Source organism: Syngnathoides biaculeatus, chromosome 10 (assembly GCF_019802595.1).
Source record: "Syngnathoides biaculeatus isolate LvHL_M chromosome 10, ASM1980259v1, whole genome shotgun sequence".
Classification (NCBI taxonomy): domain Eukaryota; kingdom Metazoa; phylum Chordata; class Actinopteri; order Syngnathiformes; family Syngnathidae; genus Syngnathoides; species Syngnathoides biaculeatus.
In genome coordinates this window covers 24032501-24060333 of record NC_084649.1, presented here as the reverse complement: position 1 = coordinate 24060333, position 27833 = coordinate 24032501, and the positions used below count along the sequence as shown (strand labels likewise).

The following is a 27833-nucleotide window of genomic DNA, read 5'->3' as shown; positions in this document are numbered from 1 at the left end:
ATTGTTTTTTTTTTTTTTTTCAGTGAATTAAAATAAATCCTGGCTAAGTCGGAACCAACCTCGACAACACCGATAAAAGCCTGGCGTGTGATCTTTCCAGCTCTTAAATCTCCTTTTAGACCTACGAACAAGTTGACGTGAGAAATTTGCAGTGTTGCAGAAGAGTTTCTTCTTGGACACTTTCTTGGCAGCGGCAGTATTTCCAATCCTTGCAGCTCTCTTTGAGCTCATGTTAGTGTGCCGGAGGGTACATTTATACAACTAGCGTAAAATATATACTGTATACACGTATATTTGTGAACGTTTCAAAGTTGGAATATCTCTGCTCACCAGAAAGACTTTGAGGTCCAGCCTGAATGAGTTGCCACCCGATGGGAGGCTCTTTGGAGTCTTCATTGAGTCTTTTTGCCCAGAACATGCAAACCTCAGGAGACCAGATTTGAACTCATGACCTCTGACCTGTGAGTCGCACTTGCTAACCGCTCACAACTATGAAGGCATGAAGTACAAATCACACAACCGCAGTTCTAATGTCCCGGGTTCAATCCCGGACCCGCCTGCGTGGAGTTTGCATCTTCTCCCCGTGCCTGCATGGGTTTTCTCCGGGTGGGCACTCCGGTTTCCTCCCACATCTCAAAAACATGCACGATTAATTGGACATTCTAAATTGCCCCTAGGTGTGATTGTCAGTGCGGCTGTTTGTCTCTATGTTCCCTGCGATTGGCTCGCAACCAGTTCAGGGTGTAACCTGTTTCCTGTCCGTTGAGAGCTGGGATAGGCTCCAGCACTCCCGTGACCCTCGTGAGGAGAAGCAGCTAAGAAAATGGATGGATGGATGAAATTCCTCATTGATTGAAGGTAAAATAAGTGAGTTTTTTGTACATAATTAGGCAACACAAGACACACCGTCACGTGGCTTTTATGCGCCAAGCACATTACAGTGATCGAACGCCAAATTGTATTTGAAACAGGAAGAAATAATTATAATTATTTGGGTAATAGGATCGAATTTGCAAATTTAACCCACCCAGTCATAGTTGAAATGTGATTTGATACATCCGAACAAATAATTGGGTGCGTCATGAACCAACGGTGCAAGGGCAGACCCAAATGCAGGACTTCAAGGGAGAGGCATAACGTTCAATGTGGTTTATTAGGTGTACCAGTCCGACAAGGCAGAGGTACAGAAACGCTAAGCTAGGCGGGATCCAAAAGACATACAGCAAGGTCCGATGACTCTGGGGCAAAGTAACCAACTCAACAGGACAGGATCAAACGAAAAGGCACATAATCGCTCTGACTGGGGTTACTTTAACTTACGTGTACAAGCAGAGAGTCCCACAGGCAGTGAATGCAACTCACTAACGCACGGCAACGAACTGGGAAATCCCAGTGACGAAAACTACAACTTAAATGCCCGTCTAATTACAGTCTGAATGTGAAACAGCTGTGACACACCCAGAACAGTGGCCTGGCCACGCCCCTCCCGGCAGTGACCATGCCTTGCTCATGACAGGGCGGACTTTATTTTGGGCCTTCCCGCGGCTAGCAGAGGATTTGCATGTTCCAAGTTCCTCAGGAGCTTGCAACTTGTGACTTGTGACTTGTGAGATATCGTCAAAGTTTGGGCCCGATTTTCCAAATTGTGTTGCTAAAGTTGTGGTGGCCGTGCTGGGAACAGGAAAGGATTCTTTCCTTTCACCTCTCATCCCGAAGCCTTCCTGCTGGATCCACTCGTCTTTCAAGCCGGCCGGCGGGGGTTAAAGGGCACCCGGAGTGAATCGCCTGTGAAAAACGACTCGCGCTCACTCGCCGGGCGTATCCACGGAACCTTGTCACTTCCCGTGCGCTCTCAATGAATCTCGAGCCTTTCACCCGCCCGTCCTGAGCGTGGACTGCGCGCGGGCGAGATTTGTTTGCTCGCGACTTCGGCCGCCGTGCCGAGAAAGCGCTTCCAGAACGACTTCTAGGAATCGTTGCGTGTGTCGACTGGATGAAGTTGGCGAGTACGCGTGGATGAAAAGCTCGTTACCTTTCTTTGAAAGGGTACAAAAATGAGGCTGATGTCACACTTGGATTTCATTTCCATCATGTTTTCAATGGGAGCTGTTTTTGCTTCAATTATTCATACAGCCAGATGAACGTTTTTTTTTTAATAATTATCACGCTTTCAAAAAATTATGAATCATCAGCATTGACAGTGAAGAAGTAAAAAAAATCCTTATCTTTGATAATAGTTGCAAAGTCTTTTTTTTGCAAATATCCACCCATCCATCCATTTTATTAGCTGCTTATCCTCACGAGGGTCGCGGGGAGTGCTGGAGCTTATCCCACCTGTCAACGGGCAGGAGGCGGGGCACACCCTGAACTGGTCGCTGGCCAATCGCAGGGCACATGGAGACAAACACTCAAAATCACACCGACGGGGAAATTTAGGTTGTCCAATTAATGTTGCATGTTTTTTGGGATGTGGGAGGTAACCGGAGTGCCCACCCGGAGAAAACCCACGCAGGAACGGGGAGAACATGCAATCTCCACACAGGGAGGGCCGGAATTGAACCTTGGACCTGCGAGGGCAATGCTTTCCAGCTGAACCGCCGTGCCGCCAAAGGAAAACTATTTGAGAAAAATGAAATAATCCATCAATAATCTTTCTTCATATTTTCACTTTAAGGGAGTGGCTCGGCAACGTATGCCAAGCAATGAAGCGTTCATTGTAATTGTGCATCATCCAAATGATTTTCTAGACCACCGCTGCAAATCTGGTTTGCGCACGAAGCCGAATTTTCTCACGCTAAAAGGACAGAACCCGATCCAGGAGTTGTGCATCACTCCGGAAGAAGCACCGGCAGGGTTTTCACAGAAAACACGAACCGAGTCTCTCCTTGTTTAATGCAGCAAGTCTATTAAGTCGGACCGTTCCCTTTCAATATTCACGTCCCTTTTCATTGCTAATAGCGCCATTACCACATCCGACTGTTTGCTTTAGGCCGCGGTGCTCTGCCGCGCGCACTGTACATGTTTTGGGAGATGTACGTGTGACTTCTATAATAAATGTCGTAATTGATTCTGCCAGTCGTAGTGAGCGGACACATCAAAGTAATGCAGAAACGGTCCATTTGTCGTGAAGAGAGATTAGGGCAATGTTTTACGGCTTTAATGATTTCCCGATTTCTCGTTTTCCCAACATACATCATCACCTGCGCAAGAAGACCCACGCTTAGGCTTCTTCTTCTTTTCCTTTCGGCTTGTCCCGTTAGCGTGTCATCCTAGATGAACGCACATTTGTTTGGCACAGTTTTACGTTGGATGCCCTTCCTGACGCACCATTTTGCATTTAGCCGGGGAGAGAAGCTGACAGTACTCGGCATTCCCAGGCGGTTTCCCATCCAAGTACTAACCGGGGCCAAACCCGCTTTGCTTCCGAGATCTGACGAGACCGGGCGTTCTCAAGGTAGCATGGCGGTAATCAAGACACACGCCAAGGCTAAGCAATTCGAAACATTTTTAAGTTGGGAGGGGGCGTTAGTTTTTCCACGTTTTTCCTCTATTTGATGTACTATATATGTTTTTGGCAGGCTCGGGGCCGTCCATACGATGCGAGTGTTGCGGTATGACATACCGAGCGGAAGCCCACGCATTCAGTAAATGTGCGACTATTTTTTTTTTTTTTTTTTTTGCCGGAGAACGCGCGCGCCTTTGACAAAGCTGACAGGTGAGAAGCGAGCACGTGGGATGTGACCATCAACCTTGAGAGACGGCGTGACGCCGCTGTCTCAATTCAAAACGCGTCATCGCCTGTTATCCGCTGATTCAAGGTTACATTTGCAAAAAAAAAAAAAAAAAAAGTATTGAAAAGCCAACACGAATCCATTTGGCTTGTTTTTTTTTCCCTTCCCGCACGACCTCACCGCTGCTTTCTTCCTTTTCATCTCGCAGGAATTGACGGTGAAACCTGCAGACCCAAGCGGCCCCGAAGGCTCTGACAAATAGCGCATCTCCGCCGAGGGGGACAGCGAAGATTAAAACAAGCGATTCCGGCGGACGCCTTGAAGAGATTCTAGAGACTGAACGAGGGAGCCGAAGGAGGTGATCTTCCAAGTTGCGTTCTTCTCGATGCCCTGAGTGCAGGATCTTCGGAGACGAGTCTGTTCGGACGATGGAGTGAGGGAGTGCGCGTTAGGAGAGCGGGACTGCAGCTCTTGGAAAGAGCTTAGCTCGTATTGGACATTAAGTGACTGTCTGAGTGAGAGGAGACATGAGAGGAAGCCTTTCCCGTGCCAGCTTCTTGGAGAGCAATTAACCCTCTGGCCAGCGCGAGTGACTACCTGGCTTCCATTTTCTTGATTGCGGCGGTTTGCTTGTACGAGCCGCGGTCATGTTTCACATACCGCCTTGCAGACCGGACGGGACCGGGTGGCGGCGACACCGCTCGGTTCTTCTGCTCCTGTTGCTGCTCGACAGCTCCCTCAAGGCGGGACAGGCCGCCAAACCCAAAGGCCCGGGTCACACCCACCTGAACTCGATCCGTATCGACGGGGATATCTCCTTGGGCGGGCTCTTCCCGGTCCACGCTAGGGGCCACGAGGGCAAGCCGTGCGGTGAGCTGAAGAAGGAGAAAGGGATTCACCGGCTGGAGGCCATGCTCTTCGCCTTGGACCGCATCAACAACGATAACAACTTGCTCCCGAACATCACGCTGGGCGCCCGGATCCTGGACACTTGCTCCCGGGACACGCACGCCTTGGAGCAGTCGCTCACCTTCGTGCAGGCGCTGATCGAAAAGGACGGGACGGACGTTAAGTGTCTGGGTGGCGGGGCGCCCATCATTACCAAACCAGAGAGGGTGGTGGGTGTCATCGGAGCGTCGTCCAGCTCCGTTTCCATCATGGTGGCAAACATACTGAGACTCTTCAAGGTAGGGACAAGCGGCAGAACACCCGCAAGTGTTTTGTGTGAAATTGGTATGAACAGGCATACTCAAAATCCCGTGAATGCAGTGTGATGATGTTCGACATGTACCTTTGCTATGACCTAAAGGTAAATCCACCTTTGATCAGGATTTGGGTCTTATATCTGAGACATGCACCACTCACAAGGAGCTAAGGATATTTGTCTTTTGGGTGAAATTTCCAGAAGACTGTAATACGCACCAACATTTACAAGCTAACCTAATAATGTATTTTAGATTCATCTGGAATTGCTATGAAGGCCAAATATCCGGAACCACCAATCAGAAACTGTGACAAGATTACGATAACATTTTGTGTGTAGCTTTGTGGTGACCCAAAGAAAAATCAACATTTTTTAGTCAAGATCTGGATCGCATAGCTAGGATCTACAGTCACTGAAAATGTGTCAGCGAATTAGCTTGAAATTTGGTCTGTCGCTTCACGATGACCAAAAGATAAACGCTTTCATTTGATATCAAAAGACCTCTACAGTTGTTACTTGATTCCCACATGAATAGAAGGAATGACCAGATTGCTTTCGAAGTCATGATCGCAAGTTTATCTGTAAGTCCGAATTTGGGAAACAATTTAGTGGAACAAAGACAGAGAGTTGCTGAAAAATTGTGACTAGGATCTGAAGAAAACATTTGTGTCGCTGAAGGTTGACCCACCAAATAAATAGACTACCGGTACCTACAAATCCTGATCTAGACCTTCGATAGGGACCGAGTATATCGAGCCAAGAGAGGCACCCTTTTGACTGAATCTTTTACTTTTGTTTGCGCCCGCTACAAGAAAACAAGAGAGACGAGACACTGCGCGTGATAGCTGCTGCAACGCACCGGACGCATTTTTAACTTTCGACGGCGAGAGCAAAAGGGGGGAATCCCTCGGTAAATCTTATCGCTCCGACTTTGCCCACGAGGAGTTGGTTGCTAAGCAATGAGAGGTATTGCCTGTCACAGAAGCAAAGCGATTAATATGTTACTACTGGCTTTCGTCGCCCCCCCCCCCCCCCCCCCCCCCGCCGCGGTCTTTCTTCCGAGTTGGCTGTTTACTGCGCTTAAGCTTAGAAAAACAACAACACTCCGTTCACACGCATCAATAATACACTTACAAAGGGCTTTCTGAAGGTGCGTCTGGTTTTGGTCTCGAGATGCATCGCCTTACATACATGAAGAAGGACTCTGCGCAAAAAGCATTGTAATGAGCCAATTTGGCAAGTCACACGAGCGGTTCTGTTTACAAATGCAAAGAAGGTTTTGTAGCTCTGGTGAATTATGGAGGGGACTCTTCGCTAGAATCCGACAGAGGATGTCCTGAATTGGTACGATGAAATCTCAGGACCAAAAAGATTTTTTGCCGTGAATGACTGATCCAAGCTGTCTTAAATCTGTACAATGGGTACAATGAAATCTTGGGACTAGCAAGGCTTTCAGTGCCGCCCAGTGTCCAAATGGTTGATCTCGGTTCTGTTCTCCGGATTGCTTTGTTTGATCTGGCATGGGGAGTCTTGAATCTGTGCGGGTTGAATCTCAAGACTACCAAGGCATGCTGGGGTGTAGCGTGCGGTCCTCTGTTGGATTCGTTGGTTTCTTGGGCATATTCTGGGCCTGCTTTGCGACATCCGGTGTCTTCAATCGGTGGAGGGTAAAATGCTTCCCAAAGTCAGAATGAATGGTCATGTCTATGTTTTGGGAAAGGACTGGAATATTCAAATTACGATATTATTATAGGCGGCACGGTGGATCAGATGGTTACAGCGTTGTCCTCATAGTTCTGAGGATCCGGGTTCGATCCATGGGTTTTCTCCGGGCTCTCCGGTTTCCTCCCACACCCCAAAAACATAGAACATTAATTGGACACTCTAAATTGCCCCAAGGTGTGATTGTGAGTGCGGCTGTTTGTCTCTATGCGCCCTGCAATTGGCTGGCAACCAGTTCAGGGTGTACCCCGCCTCCTGCCCGTTGACAGCCGGGGTAGGCTCCAGCACTCCCCGCGAGCCTCGTGAGGATAAGCGGCTAAGAAAATGGATGGATTATCTATTATCATGATCAGCAGAGATTGATTTTGACTCTGACCTTTAGAAACTTTTGCGAAAGGAATGACTGTGATAATTCAAGCAAAAAATTCCCTTTCCCTTCGCCTTCATTATTTGTTGTTTCTTTGCGTTGCTCCGGCAAAGAAAAACGATAAAATGTCACCTTTATGTCACATGAGTTCAATCTAAGAGGTTTTCCCACGGTAAAAAAAAAAAAAAAAAAAAAAAAAAATCCCAGCATGCTGTTTATCACAAACTCCTCGATACATCGCCGCTAAGCGTCCGTCCCGTCGTTGGGACGTCGATTCTGCTTTTCTGACCCAGTCCCCCCGTGACGCACGTAATTACAGAAACAGTCGATTCCGCTTTATCTCGATTTCGCCTTCGTTTATGACAAACGAGCTGCCGATTTCATTGTTGCGTATCAGTGGGCGGGGACACGAGGGTTGTGAGCGGCGGGACGGGACACGTGCAGACGTGATAAGTAGTGCTACAAACGGTTGCTGTAGCTTAAAGCTTAAAGGACGGCATAAATATGCAAACACAGACAAAAGAACAGAATCTATCAAACAAACTGCAACCGTGCTACGGACTGTTTGGTCTACTTGGACTCGGGGAACACAAACACACACGCACACAAAGTCACAGGCTTCGCAAAAGTCAACTCGGACGTTGGTCCAACCAATCGTCACTTTTTAATTCCCCCCCAAACTCTCGCTGAGGGAAATCATAGCGAGTATGCTGATTGCTCAATAAAATGGGCTGAAAGAAAATTAGGTGCCGCCCCGGCATACACGACCCAGAGATTTGTTTACGACCGCAACACGTTCACCAGGTACCGAACCGGCGGCAAGTTTAATATCATGACCTGGTCTGGGCGATGATGATGACAGATGTGAAACTGTATTCGATTATCTTTCAAAATGACGCAGGGATAGCGACGTAAAAAAAAAAAAGTCGCCATGTCTGCGTACGCTGATGCTGAAGAGGAAGTCAGCCGTGCTTCTCTCTTCTTTGAGTTTCTTTTCGAGAAAATGTGCCGTTTGTCTGTCACATTCGAGGGAAAATGTTTTCATTTTACAAGTGGGGGGAAAAAAAATCATAATATTACAAGAATGAAAACTGTGATGACAACCTTCCATTTTCTGAGCTGCTTATCCTCACAAGGGTCGCAGGAGTGCTGGGAGCCTATACCAGCTCTTATTCGGCAGGAGGCGGGGAAAAGCAGTTCAAAGATTTGCGACATCTGGTGTAAGATGTCAACAAAACATTTACATTTCTTGAGAATCAAAAGAAGTTATGATGTGACAAGAGGGCGGCACGGTGGGGGCAGCTGGTTAAGTGTTAGCCTCACAGTTCTGAGGACCCAGGTTCGATCCCGGCCAATGTGTGGAGTTTTCAAGGTCTCCCCATGCCTGCGTGGGTTTTCTCCGGGTGGGCGCTCCGGTTTCCTCCCACATCCCAAAAACATGCTAAATTAATCGGACACTCTAAATTGCCCATAGGTGTGATTGTGAGTGCGGCCGTTTGTCTCGATGTGCCCTGCGATTGGCTGGCGACCAGTTCAGGGTGTACCCCGCCTCCTGGCTGTTGAGCACTCCCCGCGACCCTCTTGAGGATAAGCGGCAAAAGAAAATGGATGGATGGATATGACAAGAAAAAACACAATATACTCGAAAATGGTTTAATTATGGTCATGAAATGTATATTATATTACATATTGAAAGATTACATTAATATAGTAAGTAAGTAAGTATCTTTCGGCTTGTCCCTTTCGGGGTCGCCACAGCGTGTCATCTCAGATGAACGCACATATATGTTTGGCACAATTTTTACGCCGGATGCCCTTCCTGACGCAACCCTTCTCAGGGAGTGGAGGCCCCAGTGGGATACGAACCCACAACCCCTGGTTTACCAAACCAGTGCTCTTACCGCTGAGCTACAGCGCCTCTGAAAGATTACATTAATATAAATAAATAAATTAATGTATTAATATATTGATATTAGAAGAAAACTGTTGTTTCCATATTATGATAGAAATATTAAATGAAAAAAGTATGGAATTATACAAAAGCTAAAATGTAACCACAAATGAATCTTAATTTCAAATCGTAATCTAAATTCAATTATCATGAAAATGTAATCACATAAAAAAACAGGTCGCACATTGAAAAGTGGAACAATGAATGTCGACTCTTCTGAAAAATTGTGCCTTTTGGACAAGTAAAAAAAAAAGCATGTCATTAGTTGGTAGCATGGAAGTGACAATCCGATTGTTGATCCTTTGGGTATTCCGACAAAGGCGCGTCACATACGGTCCACGTTATGAACGCGCTCAGGGACTAAGAATGGCCAAGATGTTTTCTTCAACGCTACACGCAGGACGACGTCGCCATCAACTCACGAGATCTTCTTTGTCTTCCAAACCACACCGGGACCACCTGCTTTTTGCGCCTCTCGTTTTTTTTCTTTTTAAAATCTTTATGAGTGTCGGAACATCACACTCGTACGCGTTCATCCAGGTAATGAGCATCGTCACCCACTCGTGAAAGCGCCGCACTCATTCCCTGCTCATTAATGCGTGTCGGCGGCGTCCTTGCATATTTAATTGGCGTTTCTCTGATCTCGCCCCGTCCCTTTCTGCTGGTTGCGGCCATTAGCATTCCTCTCGACGTTTGTGTCTTCCCGCGTTGCCGCGCTCGGACGGGAGGAATGCGGTGCTATTTCCCGCGGGTTTACGTACGTACTAACAGAAGTCAATGCAGCTCTGCTTACCTTTTGCCGTAGACATGATTGTGTATCTGACAGTGTTATGCGACGGTTATGGCGAGAAAGTGGGAGATCTTTTTTCTCAGGAGAAACGTGGCATGGGAAATTAGCTGAACATCACAACACATCAAAATTCTGAATTTCTCAATTATGGACACATTCACACAGTTCCTGCCCTGGTTCATATCTCGCTGTACTCGCATCAAATGGCTGGGGAGGGATTCCGGAAACCCAACTACCGTAATTTCCCGCCTCTAAGCCGTGATGCGGCTAATTTGTGCATTTTCTCTAACGGCCGCAAGGGGGGCACTCGAGCGGAAAAGGTCAGAGTGAGACCGGTGGAATACATGTGCCGAGGAAGTGACTTTTACCGGCCCGGCCCTGTTAGCGCTGCGCTAGCGTGTTACTGCTGTGTCTCACTGATTTTTACCAGTATGATTTTTTTTTTTAACCACCCCCTGTTAGCGAGGCGCTAGCATTAGCCCGGCAGCGCTAGCATTAGCGTGGTTAGCGTTAGCATTAACGTGGCGCGCTACCGTTAAAATCTCCGTACATCTTTGTAAATATTTCGTGTTTCAATGTGGGCACTTACGGCTTTTACACGGCTGCGGCTTATGCACGTACCAAATGGTATTTCCTTTACAAATGTACTGGGTGAGGCTTATAATCAGGTGCGCTCTGTAGGCTGGGAATTACGGTATTTGAATGCAAGGAGTTAAAAAGTATATTTTCCATAATATATCCTTTTTAAGAGCCGTGTAAGGGACCGGGTGGTCTTTTGTCTGTTTACGTATGCACGGCTTATCAGATGCTAAATGTGTTAGCGACCACTCATTTGTGCGTGCAGCGCAATTGGAACGCAGCTCTGCTTACCTTTGACTGATATGATAGCAGGGGCGGCGAAGAAGTGCGGACCGCGAGTGCCTCTGCGTGTTAGTGTTTAAAACTCGACGGTGGCCCTTGATCTTCAGCCGGCCTGCGGATCAAGTCCTGGGTTGCAAAAAAGAAAACACGGCGTGGAGGAGCTCATCATGCAAATGAGCCCCGCTCCCACGTAACAGTGCAGGAGGGCCCTCGCGCAGCGATCTGAAGATCTACTTGCTTGTTTAATTTCACACTTGACGGGTGGGGAGGCACTTCAGAAACCCAACCGCTCGCACGCAAGCCATTAAAAAGTCAATTTGACCAAATATGTCTGTTCCGAAACCACCGAGCAGTACAGTCGGACACAGAATTGTCGTCGATGTGGCGAGACGGACGCGGAGGTGCGTATTTCTCCCGGTCCGCCATTATAACCGTCCCCCATTTGCACTCCGCTTTCCAATCATTCAACATCCGCTCTAATTGAGTAACGCTCAAAACGAGAGCGCCAGAAAGAGAGAGAGAATGTGGACGTGATGTAAAGCATGTTCGTCGCCCATATGGACAAAACAGTAAAACGTTAATGGAGAGAGCTCCGTTCTCATTATGTTGTCGGGTCAGAAGTTACAGTGTTCCGTGGATACACGCGCACTAGCGTATACGAGCTAAGCTACTTGCTTCTGCCGGAGAGAAAAAGAAGAAGTGAGAGGATGTAAATGTTTGCTTGAAATGGCGAGGTAGCGATGCTCAAGGGCACGCTGACTCGACTCGCCGGGCGCCGTCCATGTGCCAGACGGGCACCCCTCCCCGCCGCCGGCCGCTTGGCAGCAAGGTAGCAGTGTCAGCATTGAGGCCTCGCGGGCTGACAGTCCAGTTTCTGAGCAACTGCATGCCCCGCCCCACATTGTGCCAGGCCAATGGTGAGTCAGAGTCAGGCCTTTGTTACTATGGCGACTGGGGGCGCAGGATAAGCGTTGCTACTAAAATGGCTTCTACTTGCAAACCCAAAGTTGGGGAGTGTCCATAACGACGGAAGAAGTTTTTTCCTATGTACGGTACAGTGGCCCACTGCTATCTGCGAATAATTACTATACCACAGACATTTGTAATTACATACATGGTGCCTCGGTTCTCAAACGCAAAACCGAAACGTTCAAAAACCGAAGCGTGTTTTCCCATTACAATGAATGGAAACTGGAATAATGCGTTCCAAGCCTAAAAAAAAAAAAATGTTTTTTTTTTTTTTGTTCGTTTTTTTATTTTTTTATTTTTCGTGATTATAAACTGCATAGTAGAAATACATGTGCAGTTCCACTTGCCTTCTTTGGAGGCATGATCAGGGGTTAATATTGTTCAATTGGAAGAAAAAAATAAGTCACTACCGGGACACGTCCGCGTGCAGAGGAGTGCGGAGGTCAACTGTTTGCGTCGCGCGCAGTCGTGCGCGTTATGTTGTTTCCATTTTTTCGGGGATGTGTTCGAAAGCACAATAACAAATCGTCGCGGGTCAGCCGGTTGGGGCGTCCGAATCCTGATTTTCGTTTGAAAACCAGAGCAAAAAAAATTGTTCGAAAACCGATTTGTTCAAAAACCGAGGTACCATTGTACATGGCACAAGGTGGCTGCATATCGCTTAAAATGCAGATGATCACAAAGCAGCAACACCACGCTTTCCAGCATGTATACAGTCCTGAATCCATGTTACATAAAGAACTGTATTCTACCATTAAATTACTCAAATTAAACAGCTTTACATGTGGCTCATTATTAGTGTTCACTGCTGTACTAGTCTCAATAACACGCACGTAAACAAATATGTCCACAAACAATCAGACATCCAGTTTCACTGCTGTTGCTGCACGAGGTACATTCCAGAACTGCCAACAAAATGGCAAATTATACGAAAAAAAAAAACAAAACCCTATCAATGAATTAGACCTAACGAAAACAGATTCTGACTAATTTTTTCTTTTGCTCTGACTTTGGTATGAAAAACAGAAATAAATCTCCCATGAATACCGGATGATGGATTGAAAAGAATTTGTGAATTCGTCACCGGAATACGTCTGGGTCCACAATAGTTGGATTTTTATTTAATTTATTTTTTTAACCTTATCTCTGTGGCCCTAATTTTTTTCCGGCGGGCCTGAAATAGCAGACATGACGCGCTGAGGCCTCGGCGAAATAAGAGCGATTGAGAGAAAGAAGCGTTGAGGAAGAAGCGCATTTATCACGCAAGAGCAGACAAGCGTTGCACATCTTTTCTCCCCCAACTTTCACACTGGGGACGAGCGACGCTGACCCGTGGAGCTCCCGTCCGCGTCGACCGGCTCCATGTTTTGTCTCGCGTTGATAAACTCTGAGGCGTGTCGGACTCGTACCGGAGGGAGCCGCGATGGCATCGTTCTGTTTTCCCTGTCGAACGCGGCGGTGCGCGCCATCTGCCCTGTCGCGGCTTTTCTGGTGACTTCATTTACGCCGATGTCAACCGTCCGGCGTTTTTTGCTTTGGTGAAGAACACTTGCGGGGAGTCGTCTGGTTGGAGGGAAAACGACGGCAGCGGCAAAAAGAAGAATTCGGGAGGCTGAAAGGATGAAGAAGCCGTCATGTGTAAAAAAAACCCCAAAATTTTACAAAAATAAGACCGAGACAAAGGAAACTAATATTATCTATTTTCTGAGCCGCTTATCCTCACAAGAGTCGCAGAAGTGCTGGAGCCAATCCCAGCTGTCATCGAGCAGGAGGCGGGGTACACCCTGAACTAGTTGCCAGCCAATCGCAGGGCACATGGAGACAAACAACAGTCGCACTCACAATCACACCTACGGGCAATTTAGAGTCCCCAATGAATGCATGGTTTTGGGATGTGCGGGGGGATTGGAGTGCCCACCCGTAGAAAAGCCACGCAGGCAAAGGGAGAACATGAAAACTCCACACAGGCGGGGCCGGGAATTGAACCACGGTCTCCAGAACTGTGAGGCCAACGCTGTATCCAGTGGCTTCACTGTGCTGCCCAACTCAAGTCAAATTATCCCAATAAAAACTGCATCATGAGTAGCAACGCATGAGTTGTCTAAATATTAGCTGAAAAAGTCAAAATTTTAGATGATGAAAATTGTGATTTTTAATATACTGAAAAATACAAAATAAATTAAAAAAAAATATATATATATATATATTAAAAAAAAATTATTTCCACTGGAAATAAATCAGAGTTACGCAACTATTCCAGTTAGAATTTTGATTTATTTATGTATCAGAAGAAAACATCTTAAATAAATATAATTTTTTGTGATAAAATAATAATTCTATGAGAAAATTATTTCACTTTATTTTTTTTGTAAGAAGCAAGTTTTTCGATTGCTTCCAATTTGAGGAAATCCCCACTTTCCACGCATTTTCTTTTTCCTTCTTTCATTTCTGAATTGTGTGAATCGTAAACCAAAGACACCGGCAACGAGCTTTAATTTTGTGGCCCAAACGTTGTCTGTCACCAATTTTTGGTGCCGATCATCAGGTCACGCGTGAAGGCTCGGGTGGAAGAGGCGCTAAATGCCGGGAACACAGCAGGGACAAAGAAAGGAAAAAAAAAAAAAGAGGGCAGATCAAGCGCGTCAAAGTTTCTCGCGCACTTCAAGCGCAGCCTCGAAGGTGCGAGCGACGTCTTCTACCGCCAACTCGAGAGTGAAAAGTGCCGTCGTGGCAGCGTACACAGTTGAATTAATCAAGTGGAGTCCAACTGTTCAATGCGAGACTTTGTTGACTTTATGTCAGGCCTTCAATTTACAGTATTTGGGGTAGAAAAGCTGCAAAATGCACTTCAAAAACAGGTTGTCACAAAATTTTTCCTCAAAGCTCTGCTGCGCTAAAAAAAAAAAAAAAAAAAAAAACAAAAAAGTTCCACCCGGAACATTGTTGCAGCGCCAAAGCTAATGTTTCACATTAACGTTTATTGACGATAGACGGAGTGTTGGGCCACGGATAAACTTTAACAAAAATGACAGAGGACAGTCTATAAGTCATTTTTAAGGCATTCTAACACGTGTGATGTACATATACATGTAACTTGAGAAGTATGAGGAAGCTGAATGGTAGTTAGCATTTTTACCTCAAATCATAAACGCTAGGTCGCTAATGCTCATCAAGATTGTTAACTGTTTAGCATTTACGATTTTGCCGTCTCAAATTCTGCAAACTAAATTGATCATAAATCAATTAATTATAAATTACTAATTTTATGGGATTTGATACATTTTGATTTTACAAATGTAATTTCCGTTATTACACAAAAGGAGCTTTACAACATAAAAAATAGAATAAACAGACTTAATCATTGAAATTATTACATAAATAAAATCTATGAAATTATTACTAGAACATTTTACATAAGCAAAATTATATAAAGATTTTCCTGGAAAAAAACTTAAAATATTAAAAATAGAATGTTGGAATTTAAAAAAGTAGAAACCAATTTCCAAGAATAAAAATGAAGTGCAAAGCCAAAAAATAAAATTGTAATTCTATGTCAACAAAGTTGTGCTAGTCCAAGAATAAACAGCAGAACAGTCATAATTTTATCAGTAAAAGATAAGGTATTACAAGAATCACTTTGTAATGTTAAGCGTTTAAGAAGCCATTTAAATTTTAATGTCACTTTTTTTTATTTGTCGTGGCCTGTTGGATTATTTGTTTTTTTTTTTTTCCCCCTTGCAAATTGTGCCGACTGTGACAGCCCAACGAAGGGTTTCTGTTCTTAACTGCATTCTCAACAGCTTGTTATGTGATTAAAGTCAAATTAATTTCCGGCGTAAACAACGAGTGGCTGCTATTTAATTAGCCTTGAAAAAAAATTCTCTTTAAAGGTTATCCAATAAATTAAAAGGAATCAGTATAAACTCAAGCGTGCGTTCAGGGTGTGGAAAAAAAAAGCCCTCGATTTTATATATATATATATATATATATGGTATCGTTTCAGATTCTACTTGTGTTATTTTGCTGGGGGATTCACGCGTTGGTGACCCATTTGTGTGGAAAAGATATATTGTGACAACACTCCGGGCCACGAGACGGACACTCGCGCCGCAAACAACTGGAAGAACATGTGACACGTTATATACGTTGTGCTCGCTCAAATGCAGATGAGGTTTGGCTTGGGACAAAAAAAAAAAAAAAAAAGAAGAGTTGACAAGAGCAGACCAAGTTGGGATACGACAAGGAGAGGCAGAGAAAAATAATAATAATGGAATTTTACAAGAATAAAGTCAGATTTACACAAGAAATGAATCATTTTTCAAATTGAATAAAATCAACATGTCCAGAAAAATTGTTGCAAGAATGTTAATGTTTTGCTGGGAATTAAAAAAAATATATATACCGTAATTCCCGGCCTACAGAGCGCACTTGGTTATAAGCCTCACCCAGTACATTTGTAAAGGAAATACCATTTGGTACATACATAAGCCGCAGCTGTGTAAAAGCCGCGAGTGCCCACATTGAAACACGAGATATTTACAAAGAAAGACGGTACACAGAGAGTTTAACGCTAAACGCCAGCGCCGGCATGCTAATGCTAACGCCAGTGCTGCTATTGCTAACACTAGCGCCGCCACGCTAACAGGGCCGGTTAAAAAAAAAAACAAACTGGTAAAAATCACTGAAACACGGCAATAACTCGCTAGCGCAGTGCTGACAGGGCCAGACCTGTAAAAGTCACTTCCTCGGGACATATATTCCACCGGTCTCACTCTTACCTTTTCCGCTCGAGTTCCCCCTTGTGGGCGTTAGAAACAATGCACAAATGAACCGAATCACCGCATAAACCGCAGGGTTTGAACCGTGTGAAAAAAGTCTTGGCTTATAGGCCGGAAATTATGGTACACGAAAAAAAAAATCATGCAATACTTTCAAACAACAAAACTGTAATTTTATAGCAAATTGCAACTTTTGCTAGTCAAAAGAGTACTACTACAAAAATAACTTAATGACAATTAATTTTACAAGAAAAAAGGGACAATATCAGATGACAAATACTCTTAATGTAAGAGAATAGAAATAAAACATGTTGGGAAGAAAAATATACATTTAAAGGCAATTGTCATCATTTTACTAGAAAACACTAAATCTGGGTGATTTATATATATATATATATATATATATATATATATATATATATATATATATATTTTTTTTTTAATTTACACGTCAATGATTACGTCTTCTGAACACGGAAACTGTAGCTTTCCTCAGATTTTGTCATGTCCCCCAAAATAATGATTTTGACTTTGATGCGCTATACGACTTGTATCCAATTTGGTTCAATTGCATTTTGCCTTCGTAATCGTGCAGACAAACGAGAAATCCAGTCACAAGTTTTTCTTGCTGTACCTGCAAACGCGACAAACGTTCACCGCTAATCCCAACGCGGACCTTCGACCATCTGTCGGCGTTCTTCACACGGCAGACGCGAGCGTACGCGTGGGAGGGTGCCTCTGTACACATATGTCCATCTCATGGATGTTTCCTCCCGTTTGTTGACTTCATTTGTTGGATTTGTTTGCAGATTTGCGGCTAATTAATATGATGCCTTCCGCATATGATGTCACGTAACATGAGGCACCACCAGAGCAAATAAACTGTAGCTTGCAACGGCTACATTAAAAAAAAAATAATAAAAAAAAAACAGCAATCCCTTGTTGCATGGTAGCTAAGTGGAAAATAAAATTGAAGTATTGGCCATCAAGCCTCAATTTTATCTGTGCAGAAAATTGCTACTAGATCAACCCAACTAATGAAAAGTTTTGCTGTTGTTAGCTTGTTAACCGGAGTGCTAATGCACATCGCTAATTAGCTGTGCTAATGCTAAAACTAGAGAGAAGTCAGAACGACAAGTATAGTTCATAATGTTACGACTGGTTATATTTTTATAGGAAACAAAATATATTTCCATTTTAATTGGTTTTATTACCACAAATGAAGTTAAATTATTATAATCATCATCATATAATTTTAAAATGATAATTGCATTAAAACTTTACAAAGCTGAAGTTGTAATTTTACTTGAAATGTTATACTTTTGTTAATCATACAAAACAAATTTTGATGAAAGAGAAGTTCTTAATCCCCAAAAAGTCTCAATCTTAAAATTAAAAAAATGCCTGATTATTATTTAGAAAATATCTTTATTTTACCGGAATAAAGTTGTGATATCACAAGAAATATCATTATACGAGAAGGACAAAAAAAATCTTAGAATTTTACATTATAAAGCTGAAGCTGTAACTTTACTTGAAATGTCATCCTTTTATTAATCATACAAACCACATTTTGATGAAAGAGAAGTTCTTAATTCCCAAGAAGTCTTAATTTTAATATTAAAAAAATGCCCGATTATTATTGAGAAAATATCTTAATTTTAACGGAATAAAGTTGTAATATCACAAGAAATATTATACTAGAAAGACAAAAAAAACCTTAGAATTTTACATTTATGAAGCTGAAGCTGTAATTTTACTTGAAATGTCATCCTTTTGTTAATCATACAAACCAAATTTTGATCAAAGAGAGGTTCTTAATTCCCAAGAAGTCAATTTTAGTATTAAAAAATGCCTGATTATTATTTAGAAAATATCTTAATTTTACCGGAATAAAGCTGTGATATCACAAGAAATATCATTATACTAAAAGAACAAAAAGAAATCTTATCCTCACGAGGGTTGCGGGAGTGCTTGAGCCAATCCCAGCTGTCAACAGGCAGTGATATGACAATAAAAAGACAAAATAAATGAATCCTAATTGAAGAGAATGATGCAATATTGCAACAAAATCAAAGAATAAAAATGAGAATCAAGTCTGAAGGGGGGGGGGGGGGTTGAAACGCAGCGAGTTCATGGACAGAAAAACAGAAGGAATTCCTTCAAAGAGCGCCGGGAGGTTAAGTAAGGCCGCGGCGGCCAACTTGGATGTGAAGCGCCGGCGGAACAATGGTGGAGACGCATTCAGCCCGTCAGCTCGTAACCATGGCGATCTTTGGCATCCATTTGCCGTGGGCTATTGATTTCTTATCAAGGTACAAAAGGTTGGACGCTGTTCACAGACGGCCGAACAATCGCCCGCCGATGCCCGACGCGTCCGTCCGAATATGCGCTGGGGGGCAAAAAATGTCGAAAGGCTCATTATGATCAACGCCAGCTGACGTATGGATTTATTGCGTGTCAAAGTAAGCGTCCCGACGGTTTGACCAATTACTGATTGCATCTGGGGAAAGGCCAGTTCCCTCGCATCGATCCCAATCAGCAGTTGGACACAAGAAACACAAATGTCGAGGCTTTTTTTCAAACGAGTGGAAGGCTGCCATTTTGGTTTGAAGTGGCTAATTTAGCGTCATTTCCATAGGGGATGTCTCTAATGATGAGTACACCCACAAAAAAGTCTAAAAAACCCATCCGACAAAAGAAAAAGGTAGTCCACCACTTTGGCTATTAGATGGTTATTTATTCATTTCAGTTTTCATGCATATTTCAGTGATGAGCACAACCTTTCGATTTCAACTGATTACGTGCCATTACATTTGAACTAAATGTACTAGATACCAAATTTAAAAAAAACCCTCCAAAAACATAATCCACATCAAATGATAATCCAAATACATGGCCTCAAATCAGTTTGACCTTGCATCATGGTATTTGGCAGACACGTCGAACGTTTAGTACAATTTGAAAGATGGAGGCACGCACTGGAAAGGAGGGGAATGAAGATTAGCTGACGTAAATCAGAATATATGTGCACGCATGAGAGGGGTGGAGGACGAAGAGTGAAGAGATGGCGAGGGTGGACGACTTCAAATACTTGCGCTCAACAATACAGAGCAATGGAGAGTGTGGTAGGGAAGTGAAGAAACGGGTCCAAGCGGGGTGGACCGGTTGGCGGAAGGTGTCTGGTGTTCTATGTGACCGAAGAGTCTCTGCTAGGATGAAGGGCAAAGTCTATAAAACAGCGGTGATGCTGGCCATGATGTACGGATTAGAGACGGTGGCACTGAAGAAACAACAGGAAGCAGAGCTGGAGGTAGCGGAAATGAAGGTGTTGAGCTGAGCAGGATGGATAGGATTAGAAATGAACTCATTAGAGGGACAGCCAAAGTTGGATGTTTTGGAGACAAGGTTCGAGAGAGCAGACTTCGATGGTTTGGACATGTCCAGAGGTGAGCGAGTAAGGAAATTGGTAGGAGGATGGTCAGGATGGAGCTACCAGGGAAGAGAGCGAGAGGAAGACCAAAGTAAAGGTTGATAGATATTGTGAGGGAGGACATGTGGACTGTGGATGTTAGAGAGGAAGATGGACGAGATAGGCTTGGATGGAAAAAGATGACACGCTGCCCCTGAATCAGGACAAGCCGAAAGGAAAAGAAGAAAGATCTAACATGTTTAGTCTCAGGAACCATAAAAACCCAGGAAGTCTGCCATTTTGGTTTAAAGTCCGACGTTTGAGTTTGACGTAGCGTTCGAGCGGCCAGTCAAGGTTCTGGTTAATTGTGTGAAGCTTGTAACATTCGCTGAGACCGCCAGGAAGAACCCAGAAGCGTTTGTAGATATCGAGGCTATGCAATAGCACTTTTGCGCGAGATTTCCTTCTTTCCAGACTGCTGACGAATTATTCGGCCGAGCCAGTTCTTGAATCACCTCAGACAGCCTCCAATTGGTCCTGCCCTGCTTTGATTGTCAGTCCGACACTTGGCTTGACAAATGCCAGACGGGCAACGTACAAATACGTCAACAACGTGGACGCGCAGGTGCTCGTCTTTAAGTGGCGCAGACTGATGAAAAGGCCACCAGACCGGGTGGAAATTCGGGATGTAGTTCGCCGTTCTCCACTGAGGCGTGCGAGCGAGCAGTCTGCACACGCGGTGATGTCGTCCTGCAGAAAAATGCCTCCGGGCGTGGATGCTGCGCGCGGAGCGGAAACAAGTCGCGGCTGACCAGACGGAGGCCATGACAGTGACTTGTTTCCCCGACTTGTGTCTCACCACAACAACATCGATTAGCGACACAACAGAGTCTTGATGGCCGCGCGCGTCTCCCCCCCCACCCCCCCACCTCCTTCAAATGTGACTCGGCCATCAAAAATCGGCGAAGACGCACTTTCGCACATGAAACTATGTCATTACGTCCACCGTCGCCGGTCAAAGAACAGGTCGCAAGTTGGGAAAGAAAACACTGCCTCCTCGAGGTGTGTTCACTGACCGTTCAGGAACTCTTTAAAAAAATAGAAGCGCAGTGCTAAATGAGTCAGCGACCTGTAAAACGGACTTGAGCCCAACTGGTCTCGACCAAAACAAACTTTAGATGACTAATTTTTGAATGAAAGGCCACTTACAGATGGACTTTTTCCAGTAAAACTAACTCCAGTAAAAAAAAAAAAAAAAAAAACTTCCAAATCTGAAGTAAGTATCCTCAACAGATGTACGATGGTTCATTGTGAAACTTTTTTTTACGGTGGATTTTTTTTTTTACAGTTGCTCAAGTTAACTTGCTGTTTAAATAGTAATAACATATAGAGCATGATAACACAAGCACCAGAAGCAAAACTAATCTCCCAGCGCCGCGGCCGTGTTTGCTAAAATAACGTAATAATTCTCTTTCCTGGAGACGGAACTGAACCGTGAATAACCAAAGCGGCAACAGCTGTCGTCTCCAAACACAATCTCAGTCGGAAAGGTTTTTCTTGTCGTCATCCGTCTCGGGTGTCGCGTCTTTCGCTGCCAAGTTGTCACTTACAGAGAGGGAAAAAAAAACAAACAAAAAAAAAACAACAAACGCTACTGACGCTCGAATGGACAAAATGGAGGATCGGAACGAGCGGTGACAGCTCGCCTTGGTTTGACAAAAATGTGAACGCTGCTTTAATTACAAACAAGGAGTTGCCAAGTTGACAAAAACTGCAGATTCTAAAATTTATGAGCAGCGTGCGAGACAAAATGCTACATTGGGTTGCCGACATTTCGGATTAAAGTCAGATTTTTCCAGTCGGATGGTCAGTGGTTTGCAAAACAAACATGAGAATAGGACAGGACATGTATGAGGTCAGCAGAACAGCGGTGAGATGTGACCGTAGGTGTGTCAGAAGAATTTAAGTTGGAGGTGGGACTGCATCAGGGATCCGCGCTGAGCCCCTTCCTGTTTGCGGTAATAATGGATAGGCTGCCAGACGAGGTTCGAATGGAATCCACTAACGAGACAAGCCGAAAGAAAAAGGAAAAGAAGATGTTCAGTGGTTTGCAACTCTTCCTCATAATTCAGAAGTTCTGGATTCGCCAAAATGATCCAAACACTAAACGCATCCACCTTCTCGCATCACTCCAAACTTTCATATTCTAAAATCCGTTATTAACAGTAACGACAATTGAAAGTTTTGCTCCAGATGAACATGAAGTAGACTCACACGGTTTCCTTAGGCGGGACACATGAAATGATATGGCGGGCCAGATCTGGCCCCTGGGCCTCAGGTTTGACTAGGTTGTCTGGTTACTCTAAATTGTACAAATGTGAAGAGTTGTCCAATCCATAGTGTACCCCGCTTCGCTCGCCAAAAATTAGCTGGGGTAGGCACATGATGAGATGAGATGAGATGAAATTTACGAGTATGGCAACTTTTGGAATATTGAGATGATTACAATCCACACTGATGATGCTATTTTTATTGCGCGTGTACAAAGAGGCCCGTCTCTCTGCGACATGTTAATTGAATAGCGCGTGAAGTGGAAAGCGTCAGAGGTGTTGTTTAATTCCCGCTTCTGGCAAACCGTCAAGCACGGAAACGCCCGCCGCCGCCGCCAAGCTGACGCTTTTAGACAAAGCGTGAAGACAAAACAGGTGCTTGTCTAATGCGTACGATTAAGAAGAAGCTGCGGCGGTTGCGGAGACGGGGGCTGTACATGTTGAGGGAGTTTAAACCAAAACGTGACATTGCAGGGCAGCAACCTGGGATGCTGGAATTCGACTCTGCCCTGCTTTGATTGTCAGTTTAACACTTGGCTTCACAAATGCCAAACAAGTACGCCGGCGTCCCCGTTTTCAAACAAACTGGTTTTCGAACAAAAATTTCAAGATATTTTTTGCTTCTGTCTTCGGACAAAAATAGGTACTCGAACACCCCCAACAAAACCCGGAAATAACATATTACGTGCTGCCAGACCAGCTGACCCACAACACCCTTTGTTGTGAATTCCCACGCCGCCGAAAAAACCCGGAAATAACATAATGCGCCCGACGCAAGCAGCTGACCCACCCACGATGCGTTTTGTTATTGTCTATTCGAACGCCCCCCGAAAAAGAAAAAATTACATAACGCGTGCAGCGCAATCGGCGCATTTTTGTTATTCTGTATGACGAAGCTTCTGTGCACAGACGTGTCCCGGTAGTGACTGCTGTTTTTCTTTTCATCCCATTCTCATCATCTCGTATTAACCCCCAATCATGGCTCCAAAGAAATGCTCCCCCCTTCCTCATCATCATTGTTTGTTTGAAATTATTTTTCACTTTTGTCAATAAAATAAGTTTACAAGGCTCGGGGCCAAGTCGCTACAGATACCGCAATGCGCTCCCAGCCTAACTTACTCAACTACTAAAGCATACATTTTAAGCAAAAAATAAATATATTTCTTAAATTATTTTATTATATAAAATATTCAAACTATACATGTATTTCTACTATGCAGTTTATCACCAGGAAAAGCTAAAAACATGCTTTAAAAAGTTCAATTGTTTTGGCTTGGAACGCATTATTTCTTTTTCCATTCATTGTAATGGGAAACATCGATTCGGTTTTCGAACAATTCACTTTTCGAACAGTTTTCTGGCACGGATTGTGGTCTAGAACCGTAAAAGAACTGTAAAATTGAGGCAAATGTGATTAAGAGATGCAGGAAAAAACAGGCAGATGGTGGAAGACCTAATCGCATGGCTCTCTCAAACATAAAATTTCACATAAAAGACTACGTTGAAGGGGGACCTTGTGTGAATTTTCAATGGATTAAAAAAAAAAGTGGAGAAGTGCTGTAAAATAGTAAGCGAGAAAAGAGGCAGAGTGGGCAGAACAAATAAATCGTGCAGCTTTTCAGAACTTAAGCATGGACGCACACAACACTGAAGAGGCGCCACTTCATCTTCTATTGGAACCCTGCAGTTGAACATTTTTCAAATTGAAACAAAAATGCAGCTAAAAGAAAGAAAAGAAGTAGAATTGGAGGAGTAAATAAGTTCTGTAGCTTCCCAAAGTACAAACACGAACACACAACATTGCTGGGACAGGAACGCCTTTAAGGAATTTCAAGAAACAGCAAAATCAGAGGCAGACTGGGAGGACATAATAACACACACACACTCACACACACACACACACAACACACACACACACACACCACACACACACAAAAGGACTTAAAAAAATACTATAAACCAAAACATTTACGTACATATCCGGATAATAAATGATTTACTTGGACGTTCAATTTCACACGATGAGTGGGCAAGTGCTATAAAGAGTAAATGTTCCATAATATTCAATTTACTCTCCACTACTAATACGCATTCACAGCAATGATGAGTCATAGTGTACCCCCCCACCCCAAAAAAATGAGCGATAAACATAAGCATTTTTTTTTTAAATAGCCCCAATCAACAGCTGAAAATAGTCTTGTCGGGGCAGCATTTAATGAAAGGCACTGGAGGTCAATTTCTGCTCCTACTTAAAAATTCATAATAATTGAGAGCCAAATTTTAATGAGCTTCAACAAGATGTTTTGTTTGTGTGTTTTTTTTTTTTTTTTGAGGAATATTTATTACAATAAAAAAATGAACGGACCTGGGACGAGTAATAACGGCTTCCAGCGAAAGAGCGATGCCCTTTTTCCGGGGCGAGCCAATTAGCGCTCAAAGGATGTCGCGTTTGACGTCGGGCCGTCAACGGGGAAGTCTGCGCTCCTGTTTCGCGTGGGCTGATGAGCCCGTTGCCCTTTAAAGGTCGTCAAGAGGTCACTCGAGTTCGTTCAAAACCGGGCCCGGAGACTTCTTGGACGTCTGCAAATATGATTTATTCGAACCCGAGGGAGCAATAATACAAATAAATATTGTGTGTTGTCCTTGGCTATGGAGAGTGAATGGTCAAACATTTCATTGTTCAAGAAAAGTCAATGTGAGAGTTGGGTGGGGGCGGGGCTAAGAGGAGCCCCCCCCCCACACCAGTTGAGCTAAAAAAAAAAAAAATGCCCACTTCCAGTTAGGGTGTTTTTAATTTACATTTGATGCAAAACTCACCAACTCGCTTTTATTTGTACTCTTTCGATAAATGCTACAAACTGGTGGCAATGAGGCCTGGCTAATGGGAAAGTAGAAATTGGTATCAAGGAAGTATGATACAGCGAGTCTGTGATATTTGTGTATGTGGGGGGGGGAGCAGCTGTGTTTAGCATAGGCAGAAGTTTATAAGAAGTATAACTATGGTTTGTAAGTGCAAAATGTCCACTTTGGTGTTTTTATATTCATATAAGAGCCATCCATCCAATTTTCCTACCCGCTTATCCTCACAGGTGTCGTGGGGAGTTATACCCCGAACTGGTTGCCAGACCAATCGCAGGGCACATGGAGACAAACAGCAGCATTCACAATCACACCTAGTGGGAAATTTAGTGTCCAATTAATGTGGCGTGTTTTCGGGATGTGGGAGGAAACCGGAGTGCCCACCCGGAGCAAAGCCACGCAGGCACGGGGAGAACGTGCAAACTCCGCACAGGCGGGTCTGGGTTTGAACCTCAGAACTGTTAGGCCAACACTTTCCAGCTGAGCCCACCGTGCCGTCGTTTGGATTTTTCTTGTCGGTAATGGCGCCACAACCTTTATTAATATATTATAACAATCGTAAGGGACACGATGTGACGTCACACTTTTTAAATACAGTACCCGCATTGCCGGTGACTAAAATAAAATGTCGGACAGTGTCGATGAAAACAAACGGGAACGCTCTTAAATCGTGACAAAGAAAATCGCCTTTAAAAATGTAATTGACAATATTTGAATACAATAGGAAAAGGATCAGCCCGAGCCAGGCTGTCAGCAGACGTGTTTATCGCCTCCCGCCAGACGCACGCACGGCTAAGTCACTTCTGGTGGTGACGTCACGCACGAGAGGAGGAGATTTGCCGGCGGAAAACCGGATCTGAGGAGCGGATGCTATCGGTGCCGCGCAGCTCCCCGGACGACGGTCAAATCAAAGACGCGCGAGTGAAACTTTTTGCCAAATGTGCCGCTGACGGGCACCGTTTGGCCGCCGGAGCGTAACGTGGCACTGAAGTGTGTGAAATGAAGACGTAATAATTCAGTTGTCAGGCATATAATTGGACATTATGCAAATGGGGCTGATTTGGGTTAATGAAGTTTAGCCTGCGTACGGCGCGTATCGCGGCATATGCCGGGAACACAATGGGAAACAATGCGCTTAAGAATGCAATTACGCATAAGCGAGTCTCGTGAAATAGGAAATGCGTAAAAAATAGGGATGCGCGCAACACCGCCGAGTGACCTGATGTCAGAGTCTGCCCAAACGCTGGAGTTTAAAAATGAAATGAAAACGGCTATTGTGATGGAGATGGAATGGAAAGAGCTAAAGTAAGACTGGGTGAATGTTCAAAGTTGTCCGGCTGCCTGGAACACCGACGTGGACACCTCCCCAGACCGTTTGAGACACGAGTAAATCACAAACATGGATGGACACAAAACTGCCAAACGATCACGTCAGATTCTACGGAATCGCTGGAGACACGCCAGCAGAGCTGAAGTAGTGGCGCAAACCGTTTCATTTTTCACAAACGTGAAGCCTCATTTTATATACTGCAACTTTTTTTGAATCACTCAAATTTGGCAGAGTTGTTAACAACACTCCTCTTCACCATGTGACAAATTTAGGACACATACACTATTTATTTTCATTTCATAGGGTTCTTTAAAGAGCTTCACGATCCTTGTGTCTGTTATGGCTCGGGTAATCACCTTGGGGGGCTTCTGTGCGGACCAGGGGTCGGAAACCTGTGGCTCGCGAGCCATACCTGGCCCTTTTGGTGGTTGCGTAAGGCTCGCAGAGCCCTCACAACGACATACTGTATACAGCAGGGGTACGGTCCATTGCGCGACGGCGTGAACATTTTGGCAGCCCACGTAACTTTCTCTAACAACGACCTGCTGCACTGCCACTCGCTCCTCTTCCTAGTTCACCTTGCACCGCCCCCCTCTGCTCTTAAAGGGGTACACTCATAATGACAAATGTTGCAGTCCTTACTCAGCTCATCAATATGGTTTACAATGACAGCGTGCGTATGCGCCGCCCACCACCGGAATTTTTTTTTTTACATAAATACTCTGTCTTAGACATGATTTCAACTGTATAAAAAAAGACTGAAAAATAGTTCTGGGGGCTGCAAGCATGATCAAATTATGATCACCAATTTCAACGTGGAAGTTTTATAAATTGCATTATGAATGAAACATATCTAGTACATATGTAAATAAACGTTATTTTGTTTTCAAAATGTACACAATATGATCGTTCATTATTTAGGTGCATACCTTTACCCCCCAAAATGACAGTTTTTGACGTTTCGCGTGAACTTCCAATGCCTTGAAACCTCTTGATCCATACTCAACAGTATTCTGACACCACGTGCACAATGTTTTTTTTCCGGGTCAATCGATTTTGCGAACGAAGTCGCTTAACAGAGTGGTAGCTTCCTTCTTTCCAACTGTATCGACGATTTCTCGTTCCATCCAATCCCATCGGAATTTATTTTTTGACATATCTGTCAATTTCTTTCACTCGAGAGGCGTCTTTCCCCTCGAGCACCGCCATCGTGTCGACTTCAAAATGGCCCAATGAACCGCCTCATATCCAACAAGCGTTTTCATTGGTCAGGAGGAACACATTCGACCAATCAACAGACGTGCATCTAGTCTTCCACCTCGCTTGCAAAAGTCGGACCGGAATTTGAACAAGTGTGGATTCTGGCACGGGTTACGGTCGGAATATTGGAGAAAAATGGAGAATATATATATATATATATATTTAATCAATGCAATTTAAAAAGACGGAATTCCGCCTGGAAGCGGAAAAATCACGTCTGCTGTCGGCAAGCATTGTTGGCGAGCGCATATACGCACGTCCCGTCACAT

The 27833-nt window shown here is 44.2% G+C and overlaps 1 protein-coding gene across 1 annotated transcript in view; it reads left to right on the top strand.

Moving 5' to 3' along the window:
* The first annotated feature begins 1476 nt into the window (after positions 1-1476).
* LOC133507082 (metabotropic glutamate receptor 4-like) overlaps positions 1477-27833 on the top strand; it is a 149158-nt gene continuing 122801 nt past the window's right edge. The window contains exons 1-2 of the mRNA XM_061831697.1: positions 1477-2046; positions 3940-4918. Coding sequence (XP_061687681.1) covers positions 4379-4918 — 540 coding nt within the window. The 5' untranslated portion in view covers positions 1477-2046; positions 3940-4378. The remainder of the gene's footprint in view (positions 2047-3939; positions 4919-27833) is intronic.